Here is a 25,114-nt window from a genome sequence, read left to right on the forward strand (position 1 = left end):
CCCACAACCACTCTTGTGAGGTAGGTTGGGTAGAGAGGCAGGATCTTGCCCATGGGCACCTTCATGGCCGAGTGGCAATCTGAACCCAGGTCCAACCCTCGAACCACCACACCACAACTCTCTTTGTCAAAAATCGCATAGAAAAATATTTAGATGGGGGGGGGGTAAATGGAAGTTCTCGGGATTATTTGGTGCTCTAGATGTGCTTCAAGTGTATCACAGGATCGTAGAGTTGGAATAATAATAATAATAATATAATAATAATTTATTATTTATACGCTGCCCTTCTGGCTGGGCCTCCCCAGCCACTCTGGGCGGCTTCCAACAGAATATTAAAAGACAATAACCTATTAAACATTAAAAGCTTCCCTAAGCAGGGCTGCCTTCAGATGTCTTCTAAAAGTCTGGTAGTTGTTGTTTTCTTTGACATCTGGTGGGAGGGCATTCCACAGGGAAGGTGCCACCACCGAGATGCATATTAAATAAAAGGACACATTCTACTCATGTAAAAACACGCTGATTCCCAGACTGTCCACAGGCTGGATTTAGAAGGTGATTGGGCCGGATCCGGCCCCCGGGCCTTGGTTTGCCTACCCCTGATCTAGTCCAACCTTCTGCAATGCAGGAGTTTTGCTCAACATGGCGCACAAACCCACAACACTGAGATTAAGACTCTCATGCTCTGCCAACTGAGCTAAGGTGTTTACACGGCCTAAGAGTGCTTTACTGTCATTACCGTAATTAAATTTATATGTCGCCCTATACCTGCAGGTCTCAATATAGAACCACAAAATACATAATCAAAATATAAATGGAAACAGCCAAATAACCCCCCTCAAATAAAACCCCACCAAACCCCCCCACACACATAAAAACAGTTAAAAACAATTTTTAAAAAGAAAAAAAACACAGTTAAAAAGCAGTTTGAAATAATGTAAACAGTCATATACTTTGGATCACAGCTTTTCACTGGGTAGGTCAGGACCCCTTAGTGGGTTTCTGCCTGATCCAAGGTGGATCACAGGAACACTACGGCCAGGCAGATAGATGCCAAAAAGTTAAGAAATAGGCCTCTAAATGCACGTTTGGCTTAAAAGCAGGGTCCTGAATCCGGAAAAAGTTGGTGATCCCTGGTTTAGATGTATTATGTGGCCGTGTGCTAAGGATGCGGGAGCAAAAGGACCAGCAAATGTGGATGCTGGCGGAGTGCCCTCTCAGGGCGCTACAATTCCCAGCACCCTTGAACTACAATTCCCAGTATTTCGTGGTCTCCGTCACCAAATAACACTGGGAATAGTATTTCAAGGGTGCTGGGAATTGTTCCGGGCATATATGGAGACCACAGCCGAGGTGCCTGCCATCCCCCTGCCAAAAAAGTATGATTTTCGAGAAAGAGGAGCGAGGGGCAATGGGAATAAATAGAGATCAGTTTGAAAATGACTATTTGTGGATAGGCTTAGGATTCAGATATGTAATGACAGGAATTAAGATGTCTAAAGCTAAAATAGAAAGAATGGAAGATGTTAAGTGATTAAGTTAATTTTATGAGGAAACTGGTCTTGGAAAACTGTTAAAATGATGCACACTGAAATTCAACTAGGGGGATTTGAGGAAGTCACTTAACAAGGTTACTAAGATTGGTTTAATTGCGGTTGAGATTTATGTTTGTTTAAATTTTTTTGGAAAATCAATAAAAAAAATGGGGAAAAAAGAAAGAAAATGACTTTTTCTGGGTTTTGGAGCCTGAGACCTTTGCATCCTAGAGACCCTCGGGGGTTAACGTGACCCTGCTGCAGCCAGTCCACTCCTTGCAAAAAAAGGAGAGAGAAAATAAATCAAATATAAATATAAAGGCGCCCCTTTTCCTCGTCCGCTCCTGAACTGGCAGAGCTCGCACCAACCAGAAGCCCGTTGCTAGGCAGACTTCCCGACCCCGCTGGCCAATCCGGTGCCGAGCCCGAGCTGTATCCGGGTGGAAAGCGAGAAAACCACGCGGCAGCCATTTGCATTAAAGAAGAGCGCCGTATCCGGGCAGACCAGAGGCGCGCGGGCCAATCAGAGAAAAAGAAAACCCCGCCGGCCCCGCCCACCCGCTCCTCTTCCCCCCGCCCCCCTCGGCTGCTAGTTTCTTTTTCCCTTTTATTTTTGCAAGGGCTCAGATGCGCCGCGCAAACTGCAAGAGGGGTGGATCCTTTTGCAAGCGGAGTAGGAAATCCGCATTGGGAAAAGGGGATCCTAAAAGATCCAGGAAATATTATTAGTTGTTGTTTTTTTTTTGGGGGGGGGAGGAATCTATTAACTCTTTGGGGCAGGGAGAAGTTTGGGTTTTGGAGCAGCGATGTTTGCAGCTGCTGAGTTTTTTCTGAGCCTTCCCTTTTTGCAAAAGGCGGCCCGGATCTTAAAAAGCTGCAGGAAGAGGAATCTCAGCCTGAAATAAAAGGTAAGTTCCATTTCACCCTCTCTCTCCAAATAAATAAATTTATATATATATATATAGAGAGAGAGAGAGAGTTGATGGGGGGGGGGAAGAGTTTACAATTCTGGGAGTTTTCTGGATTAAGGAAACGGATCGAATTGGGTGTGTTCAAGGGAGATCCGTTTCCAAAAAGAGGGCATGGATTAAGACAGATCCCTTAAAATGCATCTGAGCTGATGGAGGAACTTCGCAAAAAGGCGCCTGTGTTGTTGTTTTTCATGGCGAGTTTTTGGCTTGAGATGCATGCATTTTAGAAGCAGGGGAGCATAGCTGGCAACTTTCCCCTTTTCTTGCGAGGAATCCTATTCGGAATAAGGGAATTTCCCTTTTTTAAAAAGGGAAAAGTTGGCAGCTGTGCAGCGGAGACTCCTGAAAAATAAGGGTTTCCTTCTAAGGGTAGGAGGATGGGGAAGAAGAGGTGGTTTGTGTGATCTGAAGCAAAAAAAAAGGTTGACCCAATCTCTCTCTCTCTTTTTGCAAAAGGAGGTTTCGGGTTTTCCCACATTCTCACTGCAGGAATTCGAATTTCCCTCCTCTTGGAATTTAAATACGTGGTGCAGCTGCTAGGATGATCACCCGCCTCTGGGGCACAGAGGAGATCAACTTAAGTTTCCCGCCCAAGGAATGTGTGTGTTTATTATGGGGTGTTTAGATTTTAATCTGGATCCAACAGAGGGGATCCACTTGGAGTAGCAATCTTGGTGAGTTAATCCCCCCCCCAAGGCAGAAATGTACCGTCAGCTGAGACAGATGGTCTTATCAGTGATATATTTTGTATATTTATAAAAAGCACCCAGCAGCCCTTCACATGAGCTCTGCCTGGAACCCTTTTGGGAGTTGCTAAAAAACCAAAATAATAGGTAGGGTACTGTGGCGAACAGCAGCTATTTCATTGTCACGTCTAGATTTGCACAGCTGCTGAAAACCTGACACGAGGATGCTTAGCCGAACTTCTGAGTCAGCTTCGCGTGGGATGCAGGAATTTAAAATTAAAAGCCTGATCTTTAACGTCTAAAATGTACGCTGAGGGGGTGGCTGGCCTTCTGCGATCAATCCAGAGCATGAAAGGTTGATTTCAACATGTTCAGCGCTTAAAACAGTCCCCAGCTTTCTCTCCCCACACATGCCTTTCATTGGGGATGAGGGACCAACTCCCTTCTCTTGCGGGGGCCCAATTAGTGCCATTGCCTTCCGTTAAGAGTTTGGGTGTAATCCTTGACGCCTCCCTTTCCATGGAGGCGCAGGTTACAGCAACAGCCAAGGCGACATTTTTCCACCTTTGCCGCATCAAGCAGTTGGTCCCTTACCTTTCCCGCCCCGACCTGGCCACAGTGATCCATGCGACGGTCATCTCCAGGCTTGACTACTGTTATTTGCTCTACGCGGGGCTGCCCTTGAAGCTGTCCCAGAAACTCCAGCGGGTGCAGAGTGCGAGACTCCTTACGGGGTCCCTGCCATGGGAGCATATTCACCCAGTGCTTTTCAAGCTGCACTGGCTCCCAGTGGAGTACAGGATCAGATTTAAGGTGCTGCTTTTGATCTTTAAAGCCCTTCACGGCCTAGGACCCTCGTACTTACGGGACCGCCTCTCCTGGTCTGCCCCACGGAGGACCTTAAGGTCCATATATAGCACCACCCTAGTGGTCCCGGGCCCTAAGGAAGTTAGATTGGCTTCAACCAGAGCCAGGGCCTTTTCAGCACTGGCCCCGGCCTGGTGGAACGCTCTGCCTCATGAGACCAGGGCCCTACAGGATCTGATTTCTTTCCGCAGGGCCTGTAAGACAGAGTTGTTCTGCCTGGCCTTTGGCTTGGAGCCAATTTGATTCCCTCCCTCTCTTTCTTTTTTCTTTTCCTTCTCCTTCTGCGATGAGGCTACATTTTAATATTTTAATGTTTCAGTATTTTAATGTTGTATTTTTTAATGTTGTTTTTAAGTTGTAATCATTTAACTTGTTTTTATTATTGCTTGTAAGCCGCTCTGAGCCCAGCCTTGGTTGGGGAGGGCGGGGTATAAATAAAAATGATTATTATTATGGGCACAGGTCTCTGCCCCCAAGGAGCTTACATTTGTTGGAAAACTGAGTTTAACGCATTGTTCATTGCCGCAGGTGTCTTTGTCGGCTGACCGGCAGAAATGAAGAATGAAAAAATGTTTAAAATAAATTCGTAAGATAAAAAGTAAAACTTTTTTCTAATTGAATGTATTAACTTATGTGTGTATGTCTCTTTTCCTCAGGGAACTGAAGGTGGCATACATGTTGCTGTCTTCCCCTCTCCATTTTATCGTCACAACAACCCTGTGAGGTAGGTAAGGCTTGATGTGTGCGACTGCCGGCTTCAGGGTCACACCTGAGAATCCCGGGAACTGTAGTTTGCTAAGGGTGTTTGGCATTGTAACTCTCTGGGGAGTAAACTACAGTTCCCATGATTCTTTTGGGGCGATGTGGTTTAAATTTATGAGTCCAGATCTCTCTGGCAAAGCAGCTGGTGAGTTTCTGTTTGTTGTTAAAGGCTCAGGGGCTTTGGCTGCAAAAAAGAGTTGGCAACTTAACTATGATGGGCGGTTTGACAAGAGCCGGACAGGACTTTCAACTGAAATTACTGTTAACTTGTTTACATATTAGCAATGTACAGGGCTGTTTATGGTCAGGAGAAAGTTCCCTGCCCCAAAGAGGTTACAGGTTTAAATCACCCGGGCTCTACTCTGAATACTGTGGTGCCGCTGTCAAGAGGTGAGTGCCTTTGATCATGCGCAGAGTGCCCAGATATTCATATCAGGTTGCAAAAGAGCTGGCTTTTGGGTTGATGTGGGATCTAATTATTATTTTTTTAAAAAGAGAATTATAGGGCCACGCTTAAGGGAGCACGGGCAGGATCACATCCCACCATAATACAGTGGTACCTCTGGTTGCGAACAGGATCCATTCCGGAGGCCTGTTCGCAACATGAGCGGAACGCAACCTGCGGGTCGCGATTTGCCGCTTCTGCGCATGCACGTGACGTCATTTTGCACGTCTGCGCACGCATGAGCGGCAAAACCCGGAAGTAACCCTTTCTGGTACTTCTGGGTCGCCGCGGGACGCAACCTGAAAACGCTCAACCTGAAGTAAATGTAACATGAGGTATGACTGTACAGTCATACCTTGGGTTACAGACGCTTCAGGTTGCATTTGTTCGAGTTACGGACCCACCGAAACCCGGAAATAGCGCAATGGGTTACTTCTGGGTTTCGGCGGTTGCGCAGAAGCGCTAAATTGTGCTTTCCGCATGTGCAGAAGCGCCGAATTGCAGTGCATGCGCAGACGCGGCGCTGCGGGTTGCGAACATGCATCCCGCACGGATCACATTCGCAACCCATGTGTCCACTGTAATGAGAAATAGTGTGTGAGGGAGAGCAGGTTTGACGGCTTATAGTTCCGAAACGTTTCAGCGCAACAGCTTGGGACGTGGCAGCATAGGGGAGGAAGGATTGAGGACGGTCCCTGCCGAATTTGGGGTGAAAAGGATAAGAAATGGCTGAGTTTGAACAAGTTCACAAGAGGCTGTGGCGCACTGGCAGGTGCTGTTGCGTGTTTTTCATCCATGGACTTTGTGGGGCTGCTTCCCTCCTGGAAGATGGTATTCTGCGCTTTGGAAAAAGGGGTCGTTGTTGTTTCAGGTTGAGGGTGTGCTTCAACTCCTGTTTATTATTTTTTTACTTTAAAAGCTTCTTTTTTCTCCCCCCCGGCCAGTGTTCAGTCAGTGGACTTGCTCGTCTTGCTGTTGCCATGGTTTCGGACCAATCTCAGCCTCCCGAAGTGGAGGAGCTCTCTGTTGCTAGGCAGGATTCTCTCACAGGGCCATGGACCTTGGAAGAGTTTGCAGTTCAGGTGAAGGTTAGAAGGAGGTGTGAAAGGAGCTGCGGAGAAGAGATAATATCTCCGGGGAGATGAGTCTGATTTTGTTTCAGAGGCGTTGGGGGTGGGAAGAAGAGGAGGAATCTTATCTGAGGTGCACAGGATGCATGGAAGACGGGCAGCTTTTGAAAGTGTGGAAGGAACTGCGGAACTCACTGCCACAGGGGCAAGTGAGGACCGCCAGTTTGGGTGGCTTGAAAAGAGGACTGGACAAATTCAGGAGTGATCGTGTTGCTGGGTGCTTGCTTTTTCAGCCGAATTTCCACTTTTCTTGTTGCAACCTCTAAAGGTTATTTTTATATATATAACGATTTTTATTGTTTTTTCAGTTTATACATCTCAAAATAAACATTTTACATGTAACAATTGACTTCCTTCCTTCCTCTTTCATGGTTTATTTTACTTATTTAACTTTCCTGCATATTTTATTATAACCAATCTATTCGTTTTTCCATTTTATATCCTTCAAATATTTATCATACTGTTGAATTTATCTAAACGCTACCAGCGTTTGCAGTTGTACAAAGTTATTTTCTAAATATGCAGCACTTCTCTTCTAATAAAGATTCTTCTTGCTCTCTTATTCTGTAAATTAAACCAGCTTCCTCCACAAATTCTACCATCTTAATTTGCCAATCTTCCTAACGAGGGATCTCGCTCCCTTTCGATCTTTGGGCTAGCAAAATTTGAGCCGCTGTGGTTGTGTACATAAATAACTTTTTCTGACAACTGGGCTCTTCAGACTGAACTATGCCTAACAAAAAGGCCTCAGGTTTTTTGGGGGGGGGAATGTTGTTTTAAACATGTTTTTTAACTCATTGTATGTCATTTCCCAATAGTCTTTAACCTTTTCCCATGTCTACCGCATGTGAAAAAAGTTCCTTCCGTTTTCTCTGCATTTCCAACGCAGATCTGATCCTACTTTGTACATCTTAACCAACTTGATTTTAATTAATTTTTATAATGAAATATTTTTAGAATGTTGGTTTATTTGATTGTTTGATTATTTGATTGTTGTTAGCCGCCCTGAGCCCGGCTTCGGCTGGGGAGGGCGGGATATAAATAAAATTTATTATTATTATTATTATTATTATTATTATTATTATTATTATTATGTGCAGACACACGCTGCCCTGGACTAAGGCGTTGGGGTCCTCTTTCTCTCTTTGAACCAGGGAACCGGGTGCCATGGCGGACGACAACGGACTGTATACGAAGATCGCGGAAAACGTGAGCGAAAGCTTAGAGGCGGATCCGCAGGGCGTCTCCGTGGAGTCAAGTACCTTGCTACAGAAACTGAGAGGAACTATTTCGTAAGGGCGACGCTTCTTATTCCTTTCCCCTTCCTTCTCTCCCTTCTCTTTCTTTCCTTCCTTCCCTCCTTCCTTCCTTCTTCGGCCCCCTTTGCACCAGACATACCAGTTTGCAATAAATCATATCTTTTAGTGTGGCAGCACTTTGGAACTCCCTGCCTATTGACCCATCTCTGTCCTTTTTTAGACCCCTGCTAGAAACGTCTTTGCTTAGGCACAGCCTGCATCCAGACATGTAGAAAGTTGGCACGCGTTTTAGTCTGGTTTCCAGCTTATTGCTGGTTTTAATTAATTCCGGATGTTTAGAAAGAGTCGTTTGAAACTGCATTTTTTTTACTGGTAACGTCACCGTTTTCTTTTGTGAACCGCTCTGAGGTTTGTTTTACAATCGGGCGGTATCTGAATTTTGTGAATGAATAAATATATTCCCCCCCCCCCGAATAAGAACATGCCACTTTAAACAGTCACAGCTCCCCCCAAGGAATCATGGGAACTGTAGTTTGTTCAGGGCGATGAGACTTCTGTTCCCCATCACAGGCCTACCACTCTTGGAGGGGTTTAGCGATCCATCCCTGAGCGGAACGGGGTCTCTTAACCACTCCCAGCACCCTGAACAAGCAACACAGAGGGAGAGAGACTCCTGATCCACAGCTAATTCTCCCCTGGCCTCCTCGCTGGCCCAAGTAGGACTAATTCAGCCAGCTAGCCCTGGTGATTTATCTAATGCTTATTAGATGGATTTCCCCTAAATTGATTTCTGCACTTTGAATTTTATTGTTATTCATGTTTTTATACTATATTTTTATGCTGTTTTTACAATTAAGTGTTTTAAATTTGTTGTTAGCTGCCCTGAGCCCGGTTTTTGTACAGGGACGGGTGCGGTATAAATAAAAATGTATTATTATTATTATTATGATCCTGAGGTTGCCTGCATATGTCCTAGAGCAGGCACGCCCAAACTCGGTCCTCCAGATGTTTTGGGACTACAACTCCCATCATCCCTAGCTAACAGGACCAGTGGTCAGGGATGATGGGAACTGTAGTCCCCAAAACATCTGGCGGGCCGAGTTTGGGGGTGCCTGACCTAGAGGGTGAGGGGAGCTGAAAAAATCAAGAGAGTAACACATGATTTTCTTCTTACAGGAAGTCTGTGCAGTGCAAAATTGACTACATACTGGTGAGTGGCCGGATGGGGCACTTCAAAAGCAGCTGGGGGAACTAAAATAACATGCACCTGTTCATACAATATGTGGCCGATGAATTGCGCTTTGGGTAAATATGGGCTGAGTTCTCCCTCCAGTGTCGGAGGCAGAATACCAGCTGCTGGGAACAGAGACTGGGAGAGTCGCCTTGGCGGTTTCCAAAGAGGCATCTGATAAGCCTCTATGAGAATAGGATGCTGGGCAGCTTCCGCCTGACGCAGCGCTTCTGATATTCTTCTAGTGCAGTGATCATCACCTGGTCTGGACCCAAGACTGGCTGCCAGCCTGCAACCTGGGGCCCACGTCTGCATTTTTCCCCCTTTCCGATTTATTCTTAGCAATTCTAGCAGTGCACATCATTAATCCTAAAGCGGCGCTTACTAAAATTAGCATTGCTCCTCAATGACAAGCAGCAGTTTTTACGCCTTAGCCGAAAGGTTGAGGAGCTGTTGAAAAAATGGTTGGCCAGAAATCTGTATCTTGTAAGACAAATAGATCGTGCCTTTCTCATTCCGTTTTTGCAGCATTCATGGGAATTGATAGAAAGGGTGTCTTGTCAGAAGATTGTATCCTAGCGCACATGGCATGGGTTACTCTTTTGGTCTGGTTGAGCCTTGGCTGGAGTTGAATGTGGCAGCAATAAGATTTGCCGTGTCCTGTCCGGTGTAGCCTCGCGACTCACCTGTGGGTTCCGACCGATGTTTTAGAGGGTTACTATAAGAAGCTAACTACAAAAACATAGCTAGAAGCAAGTTAGTAAAGATAAAGGGACGGCTGACCATTAGGTCCAGTCGTTGATGATTCTGGGGTTGCGGCACTCATCCCGCTTTATTGGCCGAGGGAGCCGGCGTACAGCTTCCGGGTCATGTGGGCAGCATGACTAAGCCGCTTCTGGCGAACCAGAGCAGTGCACGGAAACGCCATTTACCTTCCCGCCGGAGTGGTACCTATTTATCTACTTGTACTTTGACGTGCTTTCGAACTGCTAGGTTGGCAGGAGCTGGGACTGAGCAAAGGGAGCTCACCCCGTTGTGGGGATTCGAACCGCCGACCTTCTGATCGGCAAGTCCTAGGCTCTGTGGTTTAACCCACAGCGCCACCCGCGTCCCTCCAGAAGCAAGTTAGAAGCCCCAAAATAAGGAGAAAGTGGGACTTTCGGAGTGGAATATGCTCGGGTTGGACCTTTAAATAAAGAATTGATGAGTGCAGGAGTTTCTGGCAAGTGTCTCTAGGTTAAAGGAATAAAATGAAGAAGAGGAAGGGAGACCGGTGGGCGGATAACCTTATTTACCTGTCTTTTTTTCTGGAAAGGAAACTCAGGCAGTGGAAGAGGCTATTGGCAGGGGAAGAGGACATTTAACCAGAAAGGACGCGCCGAAAAATTGGAGGGCAAAAGTCAGGGGGTGGAGGGCAAACACCAGGTGTATTCCAAAGCATATCGGTCATTGACACAATTTAGCAGTGGATCATTCGCGCAGCATAAAATGAAAGCGCGAGGAAGGGTGAAAACCTATTCATGCTTTTAAAAGGCAGGAATGAAACATCCCACCCACTGGAAGGGACAGAATAATAGAACTCTAGAGCTGGAAGTTCAACCGCCTGCAATTGCAGGAATTCTGTCCACAACTGTCCCTGGGTGGGCTCAAACCACCAACCTTCTGGTTAAGGGCCAGATGCGCTGACCCACTGTGCTGCAGGGGCCACAGATAATTAAAAGCCAAAGGCCCGGTGGAAAAGAAATGCTGTTTTGCCTGGTGCCTAAAGATAAGTAACGATGGTGGCGCCAGTTAAGCCTCCCTGGGGAGAACGTTCGACAAGCAGGGAGCCACCACTGAAAAGGCCCCATTCTCATGTCGCCGCCCTCCAGATCCCCCCATGGAAGAGGCACCTGGAGGGTAAGAGGGAATTCAACGCAAAAACTAAACCAAGAATGGATCACCGTATTTTTCGCTCTATAAGACGCACCAGACCACAAGATGCACCTAGTTTTTGGAGGAGGAAAACAAGAAAAAAATATTCTGAATCTCAGAAGCCAGAACAGCAAGAGGGATCGCTGCGCAGCGAAAGCAGCGATCCCTCTTGCTGTTCTGGCTTCTGGGATAGCTGCGCAGCCTGCATTCGCTCCATAAGACGCACACACATTTCCCCTTAATTTTTAGGAGGGAAAAAGTGAGTCTTATAGAGCAAAAAATACGGTATATTCAAGGAGTACCTGAAAAACTACTTGTGACAGCACAAACCACCTGGCAGATCTTGAATGACTCTTGCGTTGTAGAGACAATATATCTAAATTTAATGAGTTTTTTTCCCGTTATCAAAAAGATTTAAGAAAATGATATATTAATAGGATACTGTGTAAAATATGACAAGTGTAATTTAGGGGGTTTTTTTTAGAACAATTGGAAGTCTATTTTAGGTCTTTTTTTTTAAAAAAAGTATTTTTAATTTTTCTGCCGTATGGGATACAAATTGTAATATAATATATTGCTGTATAATTTTGTGAAATATGTTTAATAAAGAACTCAATTAATAATAATAATAATAATAATAATAATAATAATAATAATAATAATAATAATAATATTGGAAGGGGCACCTGGAGAAGGGCCTCAGATGATGATTGCTGGGCCCGGGTCGGTTCCTATAGGGAGCGGAAGTCCTTGAGGTATCCGGTGCAAAGCTGTGCATTGTCGCAACAGCTGATCACAAAACATGGCTTGTGTTTACTTCTTGGCAGTTTTCATTTCCTGGTGATCTTCACTTGTCTCTCTTTCCCCATTCTATGAACACAGCAAGATGTCCAGAGGTTTACTGACCACGCCAAGCTGTATCTCTACCTCCAACTCCCTTCCGGCCCAAGTTCAGGGGAGAAAAAGTGAGTGGTTGCCACCTTGTTTCCCTAATCCTGTTCATTTACTGCTTTGTATATACTGGAGGGATGGAAACGGTGTGGTGGAAAGGCAAGGAAATTAGAAAGCTGCTTTCTTTAAAATAAAATAAAAAGATCATTCAGGGGTCAGCAACTAGCAGCCTCCAAGCGAAACCAACCCCATGGGAGATATAATTCTGGGCCTGCCCTCATTGCCCACCTAAACGAGTGTAGGAATGAAACTTGGAAGCAAACTATTGTAGGCAGAGGTGAACCCTACACAGCACCTGATGGCCTCACTCTGTTGGCAGCCTGCACCCTACAACTTAACCCATGAGTAGGCAAACTAAGGCCCGGGGGCCGGATCCGGCCCAATCGCCTTCTAAATTTGGCCCGTGGACAGTCCAGGAATCAGCCTATTTTTACATGAGTAGAATGTGTGCTTTTATTTAAAATGCATCTCCGGGTTATTTGTTTGTTTGTTTTTTTAAAATCTTTATTAATTTAAATTACACACTGAAACAAAGAATTTACAGTCTCATACTACAAAATGAAAATTAAAGAACAATTAAGAAAATACAGAAAGAAGAAAGAAGAAAGAAGAAAAAGCAAATTTATATACAAAAAAACTTAAATCTTCCTAATTAATACTTAATTAAACACTTAAATAAAAAAGACTGGGTTATTTGTGGGGCATAGGAATTTATTCATTTTTTTCCCCTTCAAAATATAGTCCGGCCCCCACAAGGTCTGAGGGACAGTGGACTGGCCCCCTGCTGAAAAAGTTTGCTGACCCCTGACTTATCCGAACCAGTGAGACTTCCAGCTAGGCCTAAAATTCAGCAAAGTGCTGCCGTGGAATTTAAAAACCAAAGGGCAGGTTTCTAGTCCTTATGGATCCAGAGGATGCAGGAATCTGTGAGGTGTAGGCCTGAGAATCCATCCTTGGAACCACCGTTGAAATTCAAGTTGGTGGACCTCATGGTTCCCGAGGCAGGCTTTGAATGCGAGAGGGGCAGGGTTCGAAAGATGTCAGGTGTTCCCCAAGGGACGCTGTGTGCTGGGAAAAGGAAGAGGGTGCTGAATTTACACATATCTTGCCAAATCCAGGGGAAGCGGCTTGGTTTTTGAGCATCTCAGAAGCCAAACGTTTCAGTTTTCGAACACCGAAAATCCGGAAGTAAATGCTTCCGTTTTCGAATGCGTGTTTTTCCATTTTCTCCATTGAAATTGCCTGCTGCCCTTTGCGCCTCAGTTGTTGAACATTTCGGAAGTCGAACAGTCTTTTGGAGTGGATTACTGTTGACAACTGAGATACCACTGTATTGTGTTTTTGGTTTCATTATGTGCTTTCTGTTTTTATATTGTGCTTTTATGCTGTAACCACCCCGAGACCTGCAGGTATAGGACGGTATATTATTATTATTATTATTATTATTATTATTATTATTATTATTATTATTTTATTTTATTTTCCTTTCTCGGGGCCACCAGCCTGGACCTGACTTCTCTGAGCTCAGCTGAGCACATGCATGCTTGCACGTGGATCCGGAATCACCTGGAGGAATACCCAGACACCTGCTTGCCAAAACAAGATGTCTTCGATGCTTACAAGTGAGTTCTGGCTCCGAAGAGTGGGAACCAGAGGCGTCTCTGCGGGGTGCGGAGGTTGCCTCCTTTTCTAATTTGGCGATCCCTCGTAGCCGAGTAAGATTGTCTTCCATAAACATGGCCTTAACAGTGAGTCTGTGACTATGGAGGCCAATTCTGGATCCACACTTCCTTCCACAGTGGGGACATTGGTTTCCAGGCGGGAGTTGATCACGGTGTGGATTTGCCCAGCGTGCCTTCCTCTTAGTACGTTTCTCCCTTGCGTCCTGAGTTTCGAGTGCCTTCAAAGCCCGTGACACCTTTGGTCAAGGCTGTTCTCCAACTGGAGCGCTCGCAGGCCGGTGTTGCCCAGTTGTCAGTGTTTATACTACATTTTTTTAGATTTGCCTTGAGACAGCCTTTAAACCTCTTTTGTTGACCACCAGCATTACGCTTTCCATTTTTAAGTTCGGAATAGAGCAGTTGCTTTGGAAGACAATAATCAGGCATCCGTACGACATGACCAGTCCAACGAAGTGGATGTTGAAGAATCTGCTTCAACACTGGTGATCTTTGCTTCTTCCAGTACGCTGGTATTAGTTTGCCTGTCTTCCCAAGTGATGTGTAAAATTTTTCGGAGACAGCATGTAAACCATAAGCGAGGCAGCGGTGGTGTAGTGGTTAGAGTGTCGGGTGTGGACCCGGGAGAGACCAGGGTTCAGATCCCTCTTCGGCCACACGAAGCTCCCTGTGGGTGACTTCTCAGCCCAACCTGCCCCCCAGGGTTGTTGTGGGGATCGAACGAGGAGGGGAGGGAACCGCAAATGCCGCTTTGAGGGGAAGGGAAGAAGATGGGATCTAAATGCAACTGACACATAAACCGCCTTTCCTTTTTGTCCTTCCGCTGGCAGGCGCTACTGCGATAACCTTTGCAGCCGCTCTCTGAGCGCGGCCAACTTCGGCAAGATCATCCGGGAAATCTTCCCGAACATCAAAGCGAGGAGGCTGGGGGGTCGTGGGCAGTCGAAATATCCTTTTTTTTGTGTGTAAAAAGTCGCCAGGCGGTGTGGGCGGCAGTGAGGTCAGTGAAAGGCTGCAGAGGTCCGTCTCACGCTCCCCAAACACAGGCGTGTTGGGCCCAGCTGTATGTCCCACCTTCACAAAACTGGTACCTCCAAACAAAAAACAGATGCAGTGCAGATTCTTTCCGCCAAGGGTACCCCCAAACACCTTTGAGCCTTCCCAGGCATGAAATAAATGGATGTGCGCAATGGAAATGGAGCCTTTTGAGTTTCCTCCTTAATTCTGCCCCCCCCCCACGTATTGCTACAGCGGGATACGGAGGAAGACTGTGGTGAACATGCCCCCTCTTCCCAGCCTGGATCTGAAAGAGACGGAGTCGGTAAGGCCCTGGTTGTTGACTCATTATTTTCTTGCGTGTGTCTGTAATTTTTTTCTTGCTGGTTCTTGTTATGTCTTTTTTGGTAAACTGTTTTGAGGTCTTTTGAGCAGCGCGCGAGTCTTCTGAAACACCAATGCAGTGGACACTCGGGTTGCGAATGTGATCCGTGCGGGAGGCATGTTCGCAACTCGCAGTGTTCGCAATCCGCAGCGCATGCGCCGAAACCCGGAAGTAACCAGTTCCAGTACTTTCGGGTTCGGCATGGTGCACAACCCAAAATCACGCAACCCGAAGTGTCTGTAACCCGAGGTATGACTGTAAATAAAGCCTTCTGAGCTCAAGATGGAGGCTGCGTTGTGCAGTAGCGGAATGGCAGAAGCATGGAATATCTGGGCCCAAAGCGGTGCTTCAGATCCGCTTTTGACGGTATGTGGGAAAACGGTGCCTGGCACTCCTCACTCTTCCTGTTCTTCCTTCCTCTCCTGCAGCCAGAGCGGCCAGAGGTGTTCCAGTCCTACAGCGACGAGGTGATGGAAGCGGCCTGCGCCTTGACCTGCGACTGGGCCGAGAAGATCCTCAAGCGCTCATTCAACAACATCGTGGAGGTTGCCCAGTTCCTCATCCAGCAGCACATCATTAGCTCCCGTTCGCCCCACGTCGACCTCATCATGGCCATGGTGGTCTCAGGTGGGAGACCCCTCCTCACGCCCGCCTCCGCTCCTTGCGCCTCCATCGCGCTGCCCAACGGGTTCTTCATAGAGTCCACCACCTCTCCCGGGACTCTGTCCCCCTGCCAAACATCTCTTACTGTCAGAAAGTTCTTCCTGAAGTTTAGTCGGAAGCTCCTTCCTTGGCACTTGAAGCCACGGGTTTGAGTCCTGCCCTCGGGAGCAGGAGAAAACAAGCTCCTTGAGATTCCGTAGATTCCGGCGTATTGGGCGACTGGGCGTATAAGACGACCCCCAACTTTTGCTGTTCAATTTTAGAGTTAGAGAGTTTGAGCACCGCCGGGGCAGAGCGCGCACCCCTCCTCTGCCATCACAGCAGCAGCCCGAGGCGTTGGGCAGGCGGGCGGGCGGGCGAGCGCCACGCTCCGAAGGACTTTCTGCGTCCCCTTCTGTGGGGAGGGAGGAGGAGCGATGCCAGAAGGTGCACCTCTGCTCACTGAATCCCCCTCCTCCTTCCCAACGCGTATACCCGGCGTATAAGACGACCCCCCGACTTTTGGGGTGATTTCCCAGGGATAAAAAGTCGCCTTGTACGCCGGAACATACGGTATTTGAAGATGGCTTTCTTGTTGATATAATTTAATTTGTAAATTGCCGCAGGCTTCTAAGCGGCCTTTGAGTGTAGATGAGACTGATGCCCACATTGGAATACAAAATATAAACCTCTTGACTTGCAAGATAAAACAGATGGGGAACTGCTGGATCGTGGGCCACACTTGGGAGTCCAGTTTGGCCCCTGAGAAAGCCTCTGTCAGTCTGCAGACAACACTGAGCTAGATCGGTGATGCAGTCAAGAGCAGCTCCTGAGTTAAATTGGTCAAAACCATGAGGACTAGAATCTTGCTTTATGTTTACAGCCAGCTCAGGGGTAGAGCGTTTGCTTTGCATACAGAAGGTCCCCATTTCAATCCTGTATTGGCGTCTTCCGGTAGGGCTGGAGGTGGCCCCTGCCTGAAACCCTGGAGACCCGCTGCTGCCGGCCAGTGTAGATAATACTAAGTTAGATGGACCAATGGGTTGGTTCTGCATAAGACAGCTGTGTTCCTATCCCCCAGTGATTTCTCCACTTTTTCTTTAACTTTTTTTGTAACTGGGAGCTTTGTACGGAGAAGGGTCTCTTGATCTAAATCTTTTCTGGTTGCAGAAATTACCGAGAACCACCGTGACAAACGGCCGCCCCAAACCATGAAGAAAAATGAGCCAGAAGGCCTGGAGAGTGCAGACAATAAGCAGACCCAGGTAGTAGTAGTAAACAACAACAACAATTTATTACTTATACCCCATCCATCTGACTGCTTTGCCCAAGCTACTCTGGGCAGCATCCTGCATAAAAGATTACCTGAACAGGGCTGCCTTTAGATGTCTCTGGAAAGTCTGTGGTGGTTTATCCCCTTGACATCTGAAGGGAGGGCGTTCCACAGGGAGGGCGCCACCACCGAGAAGGCCCTCTGCCTGGTTCCCTGTAGCTTTGCTTCTTGCAATGAGGGAACCGCCAGAAGGCCCTCGGAGCTGGACCTCAGTGTCTGGGCAAAACGATGGGGGTGGAGACGCTCCTTCAGGTCTGCTGGACCGAGGCCGTTTAGGGCTTTAAAGGTCAGCACCAACACTTTGAATTGTGCTCAGAAATGTACTGGGAACCAGTGTAGGTCTTTCAGGACCAGTGTTATGTGGTCTTGGCCGCCACTCCCAGTCCCCAGTCTACCTGCCGCATTCTGGATTAGTTGTAGTTTCCAGGTCACCTTCAAAGGTAGCCCCACATAGAGCGCATTGCAGTAATCCAAGCGGGAGATAACCAGAGCATGCGTCACTCTGGCGAGACTGTCCACGGGCAAGGAGGGTCTCATCCTGCATACCAGATGGAGCTGGCAGACAGCTGCCCTGGACGCAGAATTGAGCTTATGTAAGCACCTCAGAAGGGCCTTTTAGTTGGACCAGTTCAGCATCATCTTCCCACCGTGCCCAAAAAGGCCTCTAAGGTGTTATCTGGTGCCATTTGCCTCTGGTCTGGGAAATACACAACACCACACTGGAAGAAGTCTAAAGACCCAGGTGTGGTGGCAGGTGGGGCACGTAGATTCAAAAGTCGAAATTCAGCTTTGTGAGGGGGAAACACACCCCCAATTTGGGCAAGATTCTCGATTTCTGCAGCCCCACCTGTAGTTTACCCATTTTAACTCCGGCCTTGTGGCTCATCCCTGGGTTTGGGCCTGCAGCTTGGCCGAGGGCCAAAGGGCAGCTGAACCCAACGCTTCTCTCGTCCTTTCCTCTCCTCAGGCCAAAGCGGAAAACGCCGCCAAGCCCTCGGCCGCAGCTCCGCGGAGCGAGGCCAAGAAGCCGCCGGACGCCCCAGCGAAGCCCGCCAGCAGCCCGCAGATCAACGCCTTGGTGGCTCGGCTGCCACTGTTGCTGCCCCGCGTCCAGGTCCAGCCCGGGGACCGGCTGGTGGTGTCTCCGGGGATGGCGGCCATGCACCCGGCCCCCGCTGTCTTGGCGCCCAAGCTGACTGCCTCGGGAGGGACGGTCAAGATGGCCCTCTCCATGGGGCCGGGGCCCTCCACTCTGTTGGCCCCCGCGGTGAACGGGCCGGCCGGCGTGGTCAGCCCTCCGAGCGCTGTGCCGGTCATCAACATGATGCCGGTCATCAACATGGCGGTGCCGCCCGTGGCCGAGATCCCGCTGAAGCACAAGAGCGCCCCTGCCGGCGGAGGGGTGAACGGCTGCGAGGCCCAGCGGAGCCCCCAGGACCCGCAGAGAGCCAAGCCCCCCGCCAAGCGGCCCGCGGAAGCGCCCGGGGAGGCGACGGCAAAGAGGAAGCGGGGTCGGCCGCGCAAGAAGGCGGACCCCCCTTCGCCCGAGAAGAGCGGTGTCAAGGAGGGAGGGCTTGGCGCCGAGGAGGAGTCGGATATCATTGTCGTGACTGTGGGTTACGGCGACCAGGCCGCCCGCCCGTCCTCCCGCTCCGGGTCTCGGGACGAGAGCACGGAGGTGGAGGTGGTCCACGTCGGGAAGCCCAAGAGCCCGTTCCCGCAGGAGACGGGCGAAGAGGGCCCTTCCCGGGCCGGCAGCCTCATTGTCAGCCCTGCCCCAAAAGCCACTGTCCTGCCCACCCAGGTGAGCGTCATCAGGGGCCGGAGGTCCGCCATGCCCGTTGTTGCGAAAGAGACAGGAAGTGACTGGAAGGAGACAGGAAGTGGCTCCAAAGAGACAGGAAGTGGCTCCAAAGAGACAGGAAGTGGCCCAGGGGAGCCCCCGCAGTTTGCTGAAGGCGCAGGAGCGCCAGGGATTGGTACCAGAATCACCGTCACGAGGGACTGGGAGGATCCGGAGAGTGAGAGCTCCTCAGAAGGTGAACTCCAACCCACCGATCTTTCCATGCGCAAAGTTGCCCCGCCGCCCGCCAAGGGTCGCTTGGAGGCCTGCGGCTTGCGGCCCTCGTCCGTAAACTTGCACAGGGTCAGTGCGAACCAGGGGAAGGCAGCAGAGATGGCGAGTCCGCCAGGGACATCGGCGCAGGCCCCCAGCCGATAACATAGCCCCACCCCTGCTCTGGTGTGCGTCTCCCAATGCCAAGCTCTCCCGCGCAAAGGCACCCTGGTTCTGCTTGCTTTTACTAATTTAATGCACGCGTGTAGGGGGGGAAATACACGGCGATGTGAGCTTGCAAAAGCGACTTCCTGTCATGCCTCTTCCTTGGCCGCCTTGCAAGGCTATGTGGCTGAGAAGTTGCCTGACCTGGGCTCTGGCGCCACCTACTGTTCAGCTCCCCACTTCCTGGCCCACCAGCTGCCACCGCACACCCAAATCCTTTTCTCAAAAGTCCAAGCGGCCTACCATACTCTGATAAGGGGAGTGAAAATGTCGGGAATGGAAAGGTTTTTGCGGAGGTCATTTAGGCATGCCACATATGGGAATGGGGGCATATTTACGGGACCCCTCCGCCCTGACACCAATCTCTCCATCGCTCTCCTTGGGACTTCAAAGGGCTGGGCAGGGAGTGGAGAATCTTCTCCCGTTTGGAATCTCTGCACAAATCTTTCTCGATCCAAAGGGGGCGAAATAGTGTTGCGTTCCGAGTGCGGATCCTGACCCTGAACCCCCCAAACCCCTTCTACTCTGAACTTTAGAGACAATCACCTTGCAGCCAACATCCCAAAGAGTTTTGTTGTTCTCCCCTCTCGGTTTCCAGCTCAGGGGCTTGGGGACATTGGTGGGGCAAGGGGGGTGTCCCTCCAGATGTTGCTGGACTCCCAGCAGCCAGCAGGCCTAGTGGTCAGGGAGAGCAGGAGTCGTAGCCTGGCCACAGACCAGTGGCGCCCTCATATCCCCTAGTCTCTCTCCCAGAGAGTCCACTGACCTGGGGGCAGTTTAAAAAAAGTTAATACCCATATTTGCTCCTTTTTTTGTTACTCGTGTGAGTTGTTACTCGCCTCTTCTAAGTTCTCCTTTCCCGCCTCTTGTTTCCATTATAAATACCGAAGAAACCATATGCACATTAATTTTTTAAAATAAAAATAAAAATGGTTGTATATGTTTTGTTAAAAGTTGTTTCATTGCCTCCGCCACTCCGGATCTTATAAATGGTGGGTTAGTTCTACTCTTGAAACTATTGGATAGGCCTAACTTAAATCCCTTATTTTTTTTTGTGGGTCCATGCTGAACAGAACACAATTGTATAAAATCCTTTGCCTCTTGGATACTGGGATTAAACAAGCTGTGGCTTTTTAAACCGGGAAGGAGGTTGCTGTTTTTGTTTGTCACGATATTAAGTATTTTTGTGTTTCTATTTTGCAAAGCATCCTCTGATCTTCGGATGAAAGGTGGTTTAAAAAAATAAATAATTTTTGGAGAAGAAGACCTCAACTGCTGCTGTGACAAGAAGCCTCTTTAAAATGCTTTGAAAGCACCCCCCCCCAAAAAAAAAGACACCCGGGAGCTGTAGTTTACCCCTCATGGAGCTACGATTCCCAACTCCCTTAAGAAACTACACTTCCCAGAATTCCTTGGGTGAGCGGTGTGTGCTTAGTTCTATGTTACTTATTATTTGGTGCAAGTTGCTTGGAGTTAGTTTCATAAAAAGTTTCATTAAAAAAAAAGAGGACTAGTAAGTTTACTAAATAATAATTTAGTAATAACCCTCTTGCCCTGACCTAGCCACTGTGATCCAGGCGACGGTCACCTCCAGACTTGATTATTGTAACTCGCTCTACATGGGGCTGCCCTTGAGACTGACCCAGAAACTCCAGCGGGTGCAGAATGCTGCGGCGAGACTCCTTACGGGGTCCTTGCAGCGGGATCACATTCACCCGGTGCTATACAAGCTGCACTGGCTCCCGGTGGAGTACAGGATCAGGTTTAAGGTGCTGGTTTTAACCTTGAAAGCCCTATACGGCCTAGGACCCTCGTACCCACGGGACCGCCTCTCCTGGTATGTCCCATGGAGGACCTTGCGGTCTTCAAACAAAAACATCTTGGAGGTCCCGGGCCACAGGGAGGTTAGGCTGGCCTCAACCAGAGCCAGGGCCTTTTCGGCTGTGGCCCCGATGTGGTGGAACGCTCTGCCACAAGAGATTAGGGCCCTGCGGGACTTGACATCTTTCCGCAGGGCCTGCAAGACAGAGCTATTCCACCAGGCCTTTGGCCAGGGCACAGCCTGACCCCCTCCTTTGGCAATCTCCACAGAACTCTAGCCCAATGGTTGCCATCAATTTGAATTGATTTAATTTTATAATGAACTGATTTTAGAATCTTGTATTATCCTATTGTTGTTAGCCGCCCTGAGCCCGGCTTCGGCTGGGGAGGGCGGGATATAAATAATTTTTTTTTACTATTTATTATTATTATTAAATGATGCCCATGCAGCTTTAACCTGGGGAACCTTTGGCCATCTGACTGTTGACTCAACTCCCATTGGCTGGCATACAGGCTGGTATTGCCCGCTCGGACTGTCAGCAACTCTCCCCGTTAAACTGCAGGCTGATCTTCTGTAACATGAACATCCACCCAGTTTTGGCAGTACTGTAGGGCTGCCATACGTCTTGATTATCCCGGACATTACTGGGATTTCAAAGGCAGAATTGACGTCTGGAGGGATTTCTGAAAGGCGGCGCTTTGTCCTGGATCTGAGGCAAGTTGAAAAAAATCAATTTTGAGGTCTACCCCCCCCCCAAAATATTGGGGATTGGAGTCCAACTTTTGGAGAGTCACAGGCTCCTCAATAATAATAATAATAATAATAATAATAATAATAATAATAATAATAATATCCTCCATCTGTCTCCTGAGAAATCTCTATGTGGGACAAGAAGCTACAGTTAGAACTGGATATGGAACAACTGATTGGTTCAAAATTGGGAAAGGAGTACGACAAGGCTGTATATTGTCTCCCTGCTTCTTTAACTTATATGCAGAATTCATCATGCAAAAGGCTGGGCTGGATGAATCCCTAGCCGGAATTAAGATTGCCGGAAGAAATATCAACAGCCTCAGATATGTAGATGACACAACCTTAATGGCAGTGAGGAGGAATTAACGAACCTTTTAATGAGGGTGAAAGAGGAGAACGCAAAATATGGTCTGAAGCTCAACATCAAAAAAACGAAGATCATGGCCACTGGTCCCATCACCTCCTGGGAAATAGAAGGAGAAGAAATGGAGGCAGTGAGAGATTTTACTTTCTTGGGCTCCATGATCACTGCAGATGGTGACAGCAGCCACGAAATTAAAAGACGCCTGCTTCTTGGGAGAAAAGCAATGACAAACCTAGACAACATCTTAAAAAGCAGAGACATCACCTTGCCAACAAAGGTCCATATAGTAAAAGCTATGGTTTTCCCAGTCATGATGTATGGAAGTGAGAGCTGGACCATAAATCGCTGAAGAATGGATGCTTTTGAATTCTGGTGCTGGAGGAGACTCTTGAGAGTCCCATGGACTGCAAGAAGATCAAACCTCTCCATTCTGAAGGAAATCAGCCCTGAGTGCTCACTGGAAGGACAGATCCTGAAGCTGAGGCTCCAAGACTTTGGCCACCTCATGAGAAGAGAAGACTCCCTGGAAAAGACCCTGATGTTGGGAACGATGGAGGGCACAAGGAGAAGGGGACGACAGAGGACGAGATGGTGGGACAGTGTTCTCGAAGCTATCAGCATGAGTTTGACCAAACTGCGGGAGGCAGTGGAAGACAGGAGTGCCTGGCGTGCTCTGGTCCAGGGGGTCACAAAGAGGCAGACACGACTAAACAACAACAACAATAATTTATTTATTTATACCCCAGCCACTCTGGGCGGCTTCCAACAGAATATTAAAATACAATAGTCTATTAAACATTAAAACCTTCCCTAAACAGGGCTGCCTTCAGCTGTCTTCTAAAAGTCTGGTAGCTGGACTGGCTGCCTCCACATCTGGCTCAGGAATCAGCCTGGGAACCCTAGTGTTGGCCTTCGGGGTCAGCAATACGGAGCTAGATGACGGAGCGTAAACCAGCTAGCTTCCCGGGATCCTCAATGTAGGTGCGTCATTTGATCAGTCCTAAACATGCTTTGCTTCCCCCCTTCAAACCACTAGGCGTCGCTACCCAACCATCTGAGCATTCTGGCCGGAAATGCCAGAGGTAAAGAACTCTCCCTGGGATTACGACACAGTGCGCGATGTGCACAGGCAGATAGCTTGACCACGGCCAGAGAGACACAACACAGACCAGGTTTCATTTTTTTTTTAAAGTAATTTTTATTACGTTTTTAATTTTTTGTAATCAGAATATCCATACATAAGTCAATAAGCTCATACATCGTTCTAACCGAGCATTGACCTCCCCCCGCCCCTCTTCCTGAATTACGTACATATTTACTTTACTCTTAGCATTTCTATAACCACTTTTTTACCTTCACTCTTATTTTTATATTTCCCCTTATTAAATGTAAATCAGTTCCTTATATAGTGGTACCTCGGGTTAAGTACTTAATTCGTTCTGGAGGTCCGTTCTTAACCTGAAACTGTTCTTAACCTGAGGTACCACTTTAGCTAATGGGGCTTCCCGCTGGCACACGATTTCTGGTCTCATCCTGAAGCAAAGTTCTTAACCCAAGGTACTATTTCTGGGTTAGCGGAGTCTGTAACCTGAAGCGTCTGTAACCTGAGGTACCACTGTATTGTCATTACAAAACATTTGAACTCAAAGCTACAAACGTTTTCAGATATTTACAATATTCTTTCATGTAATAAATTTGCTCCTTTTGAAACAGTTCGTCGCACACAGACCAGGTTTCTAACTGGCATTCCGTTTGGATGTTTTGGGGAGGGAGAACTCCCCAAATCTCAGCTCGGCAATTATTTCTTGCTGCATTTCCTAGAATTGTAGAGTGGGGAAGGATCCCAAGGGTCATCTAGACCAACCCCCTGCAATGCAGGAATCTCTTGCCCAGTGTGGGACTCGAACTCTGCTCATCTCGAACCCATTCTAGATTCTTCATTTGAGGATGACAGCGTCCGTTCGAGGCCTCGGTGTGTTCCCCACTCACGAGGATCCAACGATGCCATAATATCCATTTACACCACCCGCTTTTAACTGGGCTCTAGCCATAAAAGGATCCGATGGCCACATCCATACATTTAAAGCACTTTAAACCATCATGGCTCCCCCTCCTCAAAGAATTCTGGGAACTGTAGTTTGTTAAGGGTGTTTCTAAGAGCTGTTAGGAGACTCCCTGTTTGCTCACAGACCTACAATTCCCAGAGTTCCCTGGGAAGAGGGATTGTTTCTTAGACCACTGGATATTTTAGCTCTGTGAGGGGAGCGACGCCTAGCACACCTGGCAAACTACAGCTCCCAGAACTCTTTGGGAGGGAAGCCATGACTGTTTAAAGCGGTATCGTAGTGCTTTAAATGTAGGGTGGGAACATCACCTTGGTGATGAACCAATAACATAAAAATCTCCCAGCAACCAGTGCAGTCAGTACTCAGGAATAATGGTGGGAACTGTAGTTTCATAATGCCAGCAAGGTGATGTTTCCCTGTCCGCCTGCTTCAAACTCTGGTTTTAGAACTGATTCCAAGAGCCAGCTTGGCTTACAGGTGCAGATCCATGGCAAGCACATTTAAGGCGCACGACGCCACTGGAGGTTTTTATGCAGAGTTTGGGCGGCCATCTATCAGGGGTTCTTTAGCTGTGTTCCCGGCATTGCTGGGGTTGGACTAGATGACCCCCGTCCAACGCTACAATTCTACGTGTCTGTGCCTTTGCCCAAAGATTCCCGGGAACTGTAGTTTCCCGTCGCACAGAGCTGCAGTTCCCAGCCCTCTTAAACTACGGTTCCCAGGATTCTTTGAAGGCAGTAAAGGTAAAGGGAACCCTGACCATTAGGTCCAGTCGTCCAGTCATTACTTATCTCTTTGATATCTGACGGGAGGACGTTCCACAGGGCAGGTGTGAGATCTTGGAGAAGATGTTAAGAGGCCCCTGTTCCCCTCCCAGAGCTACAATTCACAGAGTTCCCTGCGGAGAGCAATTCTGATTGTTAAACCACTCTGAGAATTGTACCTCTGCAACAGGGGCCTCTCAACATCTCTCAGCACTCTTAACAAAGTACAGCTCCCAAGACTCTTCAGGGGAACCATGACTGCCTAAAGCGGTATCACAGCA

General features: G+C 48.1%; 1 protein-coding gene across 5 annotated transcripts; it reads left to right on the top strand.

The window, feature by feature from the left end:
• The first annotated feature begins 2,128 nt into the window (after positions 1-2,128).
• Positions 2,129-20,017, top strand: RFX5 (regulatory factor X5). Of its 5 annotated transcripts, none has more exons than XM_083591125.1 (12): positions 2,131-2,440; positions 2,960-3,177; positions 4,713-4,780; positions 7,548-7,685; positions 8,829-8,862; positions 11,680-11,762; positions 13,251-13,370; positions 14,258-14,374; positions 14,667-14,748; positions 15,237-15,435; positions 16,621-16,715; positions 17,751-20,017. In XM_083591125.1, the coding sequence occupies exons 4-12, from the start codon at positions 7,561-7,563 to the stop codon at positions 19,002-19,004; spliced, it is 2,109 nt and encodes a 702-aa protein (XP_083447251.1). In that variant the 5' UTR covers positions 2,131-2,440; positions 2,960-3,177; positions 4,713-4,780; positions 7,548-7,560; the 3' UTR covers positions 19,005-20,017. The 5 variants fall into 5 exon arrangements, with proteins under 5 accessions (XP_083447250.1, XP_083447251.1, XP_083447254.1 ...); XM_083591128.1 differs by having other exon boundaries at positions 2,135-2,440; positions 2,993-3,177; positions 4,713-4,784; positions 14,258-14,375; positions 14,668-14,748; XM_083591126.1 differs by having other exon boundaries at positions 2,135-2,440; positions 2,993-3,177; positions 14,258-14,375; positions 14,668-14,748.
• The last annotated feature ends 5,097 nt before the right edge of the window (positions 20,018-25,114 follow it).

This window comes from Podarcis filfolensis (assembly GCF_964270895.1).
Source record: "Podarcis filfolensis genome assembly, chromosome: 16".
Taxonomy (NCBI): Eukaryota; Metazoa; Chordata; class Lepidosauria; order Squamata; family Lacertidae; genus Podarcis; species Podarcis filfolensis.

Bases quoted from the DNA above. Each gene is read 5' to 3' on its own strand.
- RFX5 (XM_083591124.1), top strand. From the start codon at position 7,561: ATGGCGGACGACAACGGACTGTATACGAAGATCGCGGAAAACGTGAGC. The intron at 11,763-13,250 runs GTGAGTGGTTGC...CGGGGCCACCAG, and splicing joins CCAAGTTCAGGGGAGAAAAA to CCTGGACCTGACTTCTCTGA. The intron at 16,716-17,750 runs GTAGTAGTAGTA...TCCTCTCCTCAG, and splicing joins CAGACAATAAGCAGACCCAG to GCCAAAGCGGAAAACGCCGC.